The sequence below is a fragment of the Trichechus manatus genome, unplaced genomic scaffold, assembly GCF_000243295.1.
Source record: "Trichechus manatus latirostris isolate Lorelei unplaced genomic scaffold, TriManLat1.0 scaffold00037, whole genome shotgun sequence".
In the NCBI taxonomy this organism is placed as follows: domain Eukaryota; kingdom Metazoa; phylum Chordata; class Mammalia; order Sirenia; family Trichechidae; genus Trichechus; species Trichechus manatus.
The window spans coordinates 6,826,633-6,837,468 of record NW_004443973.1 but is presented as its reverse complement, the minus strand read 5'-3'; the positions used below and the strand labels follow the sequence as shown (position 1 = coordinate 6,837,468).

General features: G+C 35.2%; 1 protein-coding gene across 3 annotated transcripts in view; it reads left to right on the top strand.

The window, feature by feature from the left end:
- The window catches only part of AGPS (alkylglycerone phosphate synthase), a 174,637-nt gene that overhangs the window by 48,487 nt on the left and 115,314 nt on the right, over positions 1-10,836 (top strand). For all 3 annotated transcript variants that reach the window (XM_004375472.3, XM_023730536.1, XM_023730535.1), the window contains exon 3: positions 9,052-9,142. In XM_004375472.3, coding sequence (XP_004375529.1) covers positions 9,052-9,142 — 91 coding nt within the window. The remainder of the gene's footprint in view (positions 1-9,051; positions 9,143-10,836) is intronic.

The following is a 10,836-nucleotide window of genomic DNA, read 5'->3' as shown; positions in this document are numbered from 1 at the left end:
AAAAAGAAATGAGCTCAGGGATCCCTCTGCGCAAACTGAGGGAGTAGGTCCCAAGGCGCGCAGTACTGCCTGGCTAGAATGGACTCCCAATTTGAGAATAGAAAAAGAAAACAAACAAACAATCTGTTCAAAACAACAAAAAGCCCCGGGATCCTACCAGCATGGCAGCATCAGCCGGAAAGCAGTCTCACATTCGAGCGGCGTTTCACAGCCTTTCAGGAAGAAGCAAAGATGGCATATGGAGCCAGGTATTTGAGACAAAGGAGGAGGAGGTGATGAGAGGTAAGGGAGAAATCTAAAGAGCTGAAAAAATCAGCACCAGCAGCCAACAAATGGCACTTAGGGAGCCGGTCAGTGCGGGCAGGTGGAATCCAAGCAACACCGGAGTGAAGGTGGTGCTTCCTGGCCAGGAGACTGGCCACAGGAAGCAGAGCAGGCCGAGTGGGTGTGAAGAAGGGTAGTGGGTGAGAAAGCATATATCGCTGGTTACTGGTTGTTCTGTCTCCTGCTGGACGCTCTGTGAAGCTGCTTTCTCATACCCGTCGCTCGCTGGTCTCTGATAGGGGTCCAAGATGGCGGATCCGTGCTGCGTTAGCTGTTAGAGGACCTCTGCATGTATCTCTCCTTGCTCTCTGTTCTCTGTCAGTTTCTTATTCCATTAGGTGTTTGGCTGAGTTCTTTATCTCTTCGTTTGATGCTTAGGGTTTCAGAATTGCCATTTTCTCTGTTTGGCTTAGTTTTTCAGATCTTTTTGCGGAGGGACGGCATGGTGCTTCTGCCTATAGCGCCATGTTGCCTGGAAGTCCAAAGTTATCAACATTTTGCCATTAATTGCTTCTTCTTTTTTTTTTTTTGCTGTAGTATTTCAAATCCTAACATTGTCATGTCAGCTCTAAATATTTATATATATCCTTTAAAATATTATTTTTTAATAAGACCATTATTATACTCCCCCAAACAGCAGCAATTTTATAATACCTAATTATCTAGTCTACATTCACATTTCCCCAGTTGTCTCAGAAAGGACTTTTTATAGGGTAGTTTGCTTGAATCAGGATCCAAACAAGGTCTACATCTACCCTACCACCCAATCTCATGCCATTGAAAGTAACTTCATTTTTAAATTTGGGAGTTCACCTTTGGGTATGGGTTATCATGAGAGTGGAACAATTTCAGACCTATGTGAATATAAATAGTATCTTTATTATTTATTTTCTGTGGTATATTAGGGAAGAAGTGATGAAGAACAGTCATTTGAGTGATAGCTTTCACAATATTTCTGAAATTTTTTGATAATGTATCGATAAGAATTCTAAAGGATATTTGTATTGTTACTGTTTGTTTCAGGTGCAGACAAAATCATAAAATGAGTTCTTAGTTGATTTTAAGCAACATTGCACTGCTTATGCCAAAACTGATGTTTTTGGTTTGTCTATTGAATTTTAATACAACTTTTGAAAGGGCAGTGGGTGCAAATATGTAATACTTGAATGCAGACTTTAAATAATAAATATAAAATTGAGACTAGGAAAAAATTCAGTTAGATATGTTGTGAGTTTGTTCCAGTATTGCACTTTGGTTTAATAACTATTGGACGTTAATATGCTTAGGTTAATGTTTTTAAAAACTTATATGGTATTTCAATATGTAAAATGTCAGTAAGAAAAGAAGTTTTATTTTTTTGAGAAGTTAAAGCTTTTTATTGCATTTTCTTTGAAACATCAGCATTCCATTTTTCTGACTTATACATACTTTGTACCTGAAAAAAAAAACCTCAGAAATAATAATTAGAAACTAATTTTAATGAAATTATGAAGAGCTACATTTGACTCATTTTTTAACAGGAAAAATAAATGTTACCTGTTTTCTCATTCCTGTCAGTAACTGTGACTAGTCAGTATGCTGATGGGGGCTTAGTTGAAAAGCAGTGTAATTTAGATAGAAAGCATTTCTGGTTAAAATTAAATTTACCATCAGGGCCACAATAGATAGACCCTAATAGAATGGGAGAAAAATGTGGAACGGAACCTCAGATTCCTAAAAAAACAAACAAACCAACTAACCAGTGAACCAGACCTATTGAACTGATTAAGACTGCAGGACTCCTTAAGACTATTGCCCTCAGATACTCTTCAAACCTTGAACTGAAACTAACCCCTGAGGTCACGTTGTAGCTAAATAACAAATTGGCTGAAAAAATAATGAATATCACCTGTAAGTACTGTGTTTCTTTAAAAAATCACTTATATGAGACCAAAAGGTCAACAATGACTTTAAAACAAAGATGAGAATGTAAGGGGGCAGGGAAACTAGATTAATGGAAACAGAACAACCAGAATGGAAATAATGAGAATGTTCATGCACTGTGAAGAATATAAGCAATGTCACTGAACAACTTGTGTAGAAATTGTTGAATGTGAACCTAAACTGCTGTGTATACCTTCCCCGAAAACACAAAATATTGTTTTTAAAAAATTTACCAGAGTTCTAAATGTTGAGTCTTTTATGTTTTAAGTGATAGAGTAATGCCTAATACAGTAGAAACTTGCCTGTGTAGAAACTGACTTTTCAGAATCTTCTGGTGGGGGGAAAATGAATCTTCTGAACTTAGGAAACCAACTTTCTGCCCTCTCAGATACTGCCCTCATTTCTCTCCTCTCTCTGTCATTGCAACTTAAAGATACAACATATCTAGTTTACAGGAAGGGGCAGATAGTCACTTGTACTTCAGCACCCACCCACTCCCTCTGCCGTCGAGTCGATTCTAACCCATAGCAACCCTATAGGACAGAGTAGAACTGACCCATAGGATTTCCAAGGCTGTAATCTTTACAGAAGCAGACTGCCACATCTTTCTCCTGCAGAGCAGTTGGTGGGTTTGAACTGCTGACCTTTTGGTTAGTAGCCGAGCGCTTTACCTGCTGCACCACCAGGGCTCCGTACTTCAGCACAGTGCCATTGGAAGCATAGGACATCTACAGTCTTCTGTAGAGTACCGTGGGCTCTGTAGTGATTTATGTTAGACGTATGTGTGTGTGCAGTGAATGATGAGTTACAGAAAATATCACAGATAACTGTATGTTAGTGAGTCCTGTGGGTTTAGAATCTGATTCAGATTTGGGTGTTCTGGCACTTGATTTGTTAATTTTCCCAGAGGAGATTAGGCTGAAAGGGTCTGACTCGTGTCACAGTAAGAGACTGATTTTAAAGTTAGAACCCAGTGTATTCATTTGTGATTAGATTTATTCCTTTCTCACTGTATGGAATAATTGTTAATACCTTATCTGATATTAAGGTATCTAGAAAACAAAATTTACAATTCAGAAATTGTTTGGAGAGTGTAAAATCAGAGTAGAGGGGATTTAATGGTCTTGAGAGAGATTTTTATGTAGGCTGTAATAAAACCAGAGAATTTATTTGTTGGCTTTAGAAATTGGAATATTGCCACCACTGTCATAGATTCCTTAAAGGCTTCATTTCTTTGCATCATTGACTCCTGAGGCAAAGTCCAGTGGGGAAGGGGGAGAGTAGGAGTGCATCTGTCTGGCAGAGCCTGCAAGGGAGACCAAGAAAGTATATATCTGGACATTCACTTTAGTGGAAGGTAGTCTTTGCCTCCCACCAAGTCTCTTGGAGAGGAGAATTCCCCAAACAGAAATGGGATTCAGATGCTCTGGGATTAAATATATGCTACATAAGCAATTTAAAACTAAAACTAAATTATTTCAATTCCTATTTTGTGCTTCCAGAAGCACCATAACCTTGTCATAGACAGGATAATAAACTGGAATGTATTGAATCATAGCTTTCTCTATATCCAGATTAGTTTCCTGGAGATAATGGGTGAATTAGATTTCTCTTGATTTTTATCAGAAAACATTTATAAACATTTTTAAAGATAATGATAGCTGTTGTTGAGTGCCTACTGAATTATCTTACAATAACCATATCGGGTGATTAGTGGTATTTCCTTAAAAATAATTAGGAAGTCGAGGATGGGAGAAGTTAAATAGTTTACCTTGGGTCACCTGCTCAATAGGGAATTGGGATTGAAACCAAGTGTTTTTAAGCTTCATTCTTTTTCTGTTTCTGTTATACTGTGCTTGTGAGTTACTTCTTCAGATAATCAAACTCATCCCTGATCTTGTTCTGCAGAAGCCTTCTACGCTGTATTCACCAGCAACGGTAGAGTTAGTCATATTGTAAAAAATTATCCTGTGGCAAAAGTTCCTTTCAAAGGCAGAAGCATGGGAAGATTGTGATACTCTTAAAAGAAAAAAAACAGAATTTGTGACTACAAAGGATGCGTACAAGAAAATACTGATTTGGCTGAACAGTATTAATTCAGCCAGCTTATGTATTAATATTATTAGATTGTAAGGACAATTTTTGAAATTGTTTGTACACACTTTGTATTCTGACAGTGTGGTGGCCTGAACGAATACAGACCCTTTGCACTGTAAACACACAAGAAGATGATGGATAAAATACCACAAGAAAGAAATATAACAGAGCTAGAAAGAAAAAAAGGGAAATCCTTAGGTGCCAGAAACCAAGAGTGACTCTCAGTGAAAATTTGTAGGGTGTTCCCCTATTTCTGATCCAAAGAATGTTAAAAAAAAAAGTAGGAGATTTTTATAAGTAAATGTAATTGATTATGTATACATATTTTTGGGAGGGTGATTTTGACATTTCGAACTCAGCTATTAAGTTAGAAACAATTATTCTAAGCTATTATAGGTCTTAGGGGAAAAGTAGGTAGTTTTTTTTCCTGAACATAATCTGTCTTCTGAACAAGTTTATAATTTGTCATTTTATAAATCCTTAGATTTATAATCTTGCCACTCTTACTCCTTTTAGGTATAGATGAATTGGGATTAAGCAGCATCAGGCAATACTTAAGTAACTTCAGCTAATGCTGTTGATTTCTATAAACTAAAAATTTTTGAAAGCTGTCATTATTTTGTGACTTTAAAGATATCATACATTAATTGGTGCTTACAAAGCACAAGTTATTGTATAAATAGAATTTGTTTGGGTTTGTTACACTTTGTATTTTCAATGGCATAATTTTTCTTTAACATTTTATCTGATTACAGAAAAGCTGTTAAATTGGCTAGCAGTTGTGGAACTCACTTTGAGGAGAGATGGTTCAGTCTACTAATGTTTATGCTGTCTATGCACTGCCACAGAGTAGAATCAGTCACTTTGTCTTTAATCACCATAAATCCTGATGTGCACTTCCTTTTTGGGTATTTATGTTCAAAAGGTGTTTTTTTTCCAGATAGGCTGATTTCACTGGTCTTGAAAACTTGTTCTGGTTCTATATGTTCTACAGTCTACTTCTAAAGAAAGGTGGTAAATTGATCTCACCTTAAGATGTTTTACAACAGAAACCACTTCTTAAAGTTCTCAAATTAATCTTCAGTTATATTAAAAATCTGTTCAGTAATAATCATATTGTTGCAACTATTGGTATAGGCTCTTAGTTTTCCCTTTCTCACATTTCTGGTAAAAGTTGTCTTTGTGTTTTTGACTAAGCTAGGTTTTAAGTTCCTTAAGAACAGGGATCATGTTTTAATACCTTTTCTGTGTCCTGCAATGCTTAGTACATTCTTACAGGTGTTAAATAAATGCTTATTTATAGATCTGGTTGTAAATCCAAATTATTTTAATGTAGTAATCAAGTCATCCTTTAGCTGTTTCTTAAGTTTAGTAACTCTTAATTCCTTTAACTTTTCTTATAATGTTTCTTTTTACCCATTTTTTTCTTTGACTCCATGTTTTTCACTTTTACTTGATACATCTTTTGGGCTTTGTGGAGCCATTGTCATTATGACAGGCTTTGCATTATTAATTCAGGCTTCCTTTACTATTTTGCAAATCCAAGGTCATTAGAGGCAAGAAAAAGTACACTTAAAATACTTATATTGTGACATGGAACTCTTTTTAAATTGTAAGTTTTATGCTGGAATTAAAACAGATAATGGAACAAAGTCTTAAAGCCAAGGTTCTGCCAAGCAAGATGTTTCTTCAGAGTCTGAAATATTGTACATCCAGAGGTTGAGGTATATTGAGTTTATTTTACTGGTAGGATTTATTTTTAAATTTTACACATGACAGTAACACCAACCCTGTATCTGTAGGTTCAAGTATCTTAAAGGTGGTCACCTTTTTATTTTATGGGGAGAAATATGTTATTTGTGAATTAAGGGATTCACAAAGGTCTTAGGATGATTCTATCATGAATATCAACAGCCTACTATATTTTAAAGAGATCCAAAGTAATTGTACAGTTAAAATGTAAAGGCCTAGCTTTAAAACCTAATAGTTCCAAATTGGTCTTTTTTTAAAGGGCAGTACTAACACATAGTAGCTTCCGAGAGTTTATACTTTCATCTCAGCTAAAATGAAGACTATTTATATGCTAAATATCTACCTTTAGTTGTTTTAGCTATGAGTCCCATCCTTTCTTTCATTCTAATTTCCTTAGGTTTATGAAAAAGGTATTTATTGTTTAACACTTAAATTCAGACATACCATTTCAGTTTGATTAATACACTTGTGATTTTTTAATATTAAAAAAAGGAACTGGTTTAATTAAAAGATTTCTTCTTTTTCTTTTTTTTTCTTTCCTCCACCATTTTTCTTTTATTGGAAGACGTCAAGATTGGTTTGAGAATTTTCGGGTGGCATTTTTATTGTGTAATGTGAAGTTAATGGAAGATGGAACATCTGCTCAGAGCCCATGCTGTGTAACTTAAAATTATGTGATAAAAATGAGTGCTTTCTGTCACTTCCAAGTAAAAGCTCCTTTGGATTGGACCTAGCCTTTAATATTGAATTCTGCATTATTATAAACCTATTTAATTTTGACTCAGTTTATATGTCATCCACTGTTTCTTTCTTTTTTTTTTTTTTTTTTCCATCTTCATAAAATCAAAGTAATCTTTTTAGGCTAGTTGCTAAAAGCTTTTGCAGGTACTCAAGCTTTGATGAAATGAGTAGGAGGTAATCTTGACCAAAAGTATTCCACTTTGAACATTTTAAGTAGCTTTTTTGAACACTTAAATAGCTTTCTAAAATATAAATGTTAGTGTATTTTCAATATTGATTTATTTTTATTATTGTAATTAAATGAAGTTTACATTTCAAGTTAGTGTCCCATGCATATTTTTATTATTATTTTTTGATCTGGAAAAGATCTCTTCTCCACTTCAGCACACACATGCATGTGCACACAGCAACAACAAAACAAAAACAGCAATAGGAAAATTTAAGTTATCATCTTGGAAAAAAATTAATGTCGACACTACTTCATGCTATGTACATAAATTAATTCCAAAGGAATTATAGGCCTAAATGTAGAAGCTAAAGCTATAAAACTGCTAGAAGAATACACAGAATGTCTTTCTGAGTTTGAGATAGGCAAAAAGCATGAAATAAAAAGCATTAATTCTAAAGGAAAAAAAATAAATTAGATAGCATTAAAATATAGAACTTCTGTTCATCAAAGACATATGGATTAATGATCAATTCCATAGGTAATAACCCCCAACCCAAACTCACTGCCGTCGAATCGATTCCAACTCACAGCGACTCTGTAGGACAGAGTAGAACTGCCCCATAGAGTTTCCAAGGCTGTAAGTCTTTACAGAAGCAGACTGCCACATCTTTCTCCCACAGAGTGGCTGGTGGGTTTGAACTGCCGACCTTCTGGTTGCAGCCAAGAGCTTTAAACACTGCACCACAAGGGCTCCTCCCATAAGTAATGGTGAAATTCAAATTAAAACCATAATGAAGTATCGCTGAAACCCATTGCCGTTGAGTCGATTCTGACTCATAGCGACGCTGTAAGACAGAGTAGAACTGCTCCATAGGATTTCCAGGGAGCAGTGGGTGGATTTGAACTACCAACGTTTTGGTTAGCAGCTGAACTCTTAACCACTGTGCCACCAGGGCTCCAAGGTATCGCTAGAATGTCTAAAATTAAAAAGAACTACAACACCAAGTATGGGGAGGAGGTGAACATCTAGAACTCTCATACATTGTTTGTGGTAATTATTTTGGAAAACTGTTGAGCAACATCTACTAAAGCTAAACACATGCATAGCCTGTGGCCTAGAAATTTTACTCTAGTTATGTACCCAACAGAAACGTGTTTATGTTCTCCAGAAAATAAATTCAAGAATGTCCTTGCATGCACCAAAAACTATAAACAACCCAATTGTTTTTCAGCAAAACACCGGGTAAAGAAATTATATATTCATACAGTGGAATTCACCTGTGGAATGAATGAACTGCAACTACGTGTAACAACATAGATGAACCTCACAAATGCAATATTGAGCAAAAGAAGGCAGACACAAACAAATACATTGTGTATGATTTCATTTAAAGTACAAAACAGTCCAGACTAACCTGTGATTTTAAAAGTCGGATAGTAGTTCCTTTGGTGGGGGGAAAGGGGGTAGTGCCTGGAAAGAGGCATGAGGAGAGCTTTTGGGGTAATAGTGATGTTGTTTCTTGACCAGGATGCTGTTTACATGGGAAGTTCACTTAGTAAAAATCAGCCTGTCTGTACGTTTATTATTTGCCCATAGTCTTCTTCTATGTATGTTATACTTCAATATTTTGTAAATAAGATATTTATAAAATCAAAAATAAAGCAGCTATAGTATAATATTCTTATCTGGCTGTCCTATCATCAGTTTTAGGGGGGAAGTAGAGAAGATACAAGAACATTGTAATGAAAAAAAATTGTTGGATATGGCTACCATGGTTTTTTAAATATCATTCATAAAGAATTACAGAAAAATGTTCTCACTTGGAGTAGTGGCAAGGGAAGAATCAGACTAGAGCTAAAACATTATAGTGGAAAAAAATTGCTGAATACGGCTATAGTGATTTTCTAAATATCATTCATAAAGAATAATGATCTCACTTGGATTGGTTTTATAGGGGCTACTTGACCATTACTGGAAGCAGAATCTAAGCTTTAAATTTAAATGAAGATACCATTCTCTAACATTTACCTTCTTTGTACCTTAGATACCCTCTTAGTGGCATGATTTTACCAGCTTTTAAAGATTGGATCCAAAATACCCTTGGAGTAAGTCTGGAGCATAAAACTACCTCTAAAGTAAGCAAATAAGAATGATTAATAACATGTTTAACTGTCTTTTTTGAAAATCCCCAACTGTGTTTAATTAGATTTATCTTTGTAATTTGTTATAGTTGCTTTAATGCATTTGCCTTGTTTTTTGTTAAGAAGTCTACTAGTTATATTGACCTTGTTAGGCTCTCTGGGGTAGTTTATTTAGCTTCTCAGATCTAGATGCTTATCTCAGAATTTATCTGGGATTTATCTGGCAAACTCTTTATCCTTTCTGAGTCTCAGTTATCCTAATTTGAGAAGCAGAAGTAATAACTGCCTCTTCTTCCTCTCACAGGGTAGTGGTGAAGTTCAAATTAGTCAATTGTATGAGAGTACTTTGTTATAAAAATATAAGTTGCTGTTATTTTTAGATTATTTTATTGAATAATAATTACTGAGAGTAATCTAGGGTTAGTATGGAATAACTAAAAAATGCAATGTTACCTTTAATATTAGGACACTTAGAATATATGCAGAATTACAGAAAAGTAAATTTAATTAAGATATGAGTAATAGAAATTTTTAGTTTGCTCATATACTTTCACTTTTTCGTTTAAATAGGATTATAAAACATATTGTCTCTCTATATTAAACCTAATAAAAAGTTTAACATTTCTTTATATTATTATTATTATTTTGCCATAGCTTGGTATTCTGCATGACCCTGTAACTGAATATAAGTTCCATAAGTGCAAGGGCAATGTTTTACACTGTATTCTCCACAGTATCTAACATGTGAGGTACTGTAGGTATTCACTGAGTACTTGTTACATTTATTTATAAATCCATAGTTATTCTAGTAATTACATGAGGCTAAACAACTAGTTCTGATCCCCCCAAACCAAATCCTTTCAACTTTTCAGAAAAAGATCTCTTTTTTCATCTTTTTAATTCTTTGTATCTCTCTCTTCCCTTTTTAAGAGTTTAATAAGAGACTAAGAAAATATATTGTTGTTGCTAGGTGCCATCAGGTCGGTTCCAACTCATATGTACAACAGAATGAAACACACTGCCTGGTCCTGCGCCATACTCACAATCATTGTTATGCTTGAGCCCACTGTTGCAGCCACATTGGTCCCTCCTGATAACCTGTCCACAGTACCTGAGATGAAGCCTTACCATCTTTGCTTCTAAGAAGCATTCTGGCTGTATTTCTTCTAAGATAGATTTGTTCATTCTTCTGGCAGTCCATGGTATATTCAGTATTCTTCGCCAACATTGTAATTCGAAGGTATCAATTCTTCTTTGGTCTTCCTTATTCATTGTCCAGCTTTCGCATGCATATAAGGCGATTTAAAATTATTTGGCTTGGGTCAGGCACTCCTTAGTCCTCAAAGTGACATCTTTGCTTTTTTTTCTTTAAAGAGGTCTTTTGCAGCAGATTTGCCCAGTGCAGTGGGTTGTTTGATTTCTTGACTGCTGCTTCCATAGGCGTTGGTTGTGGATCCAAGTAAAATGAAATCCTTGACAGTGTCAATCTTTTCTCCATTTATCATGATGCTGCTTATTGGTCCAGTTTTGAGGATTTTTGTTTTCTTTATGTTGAGGTGTAATACATACTTCAATCTGTGGTCTTTGATCTTCATCAGTAAGTGCTTTAAGTCCTCTTCACTTTCAGCAAGCAAGGTTGTGTCATCTGCATATTGCAGGTTGTTAATGAGCCTTCCTCCAATCCTGAT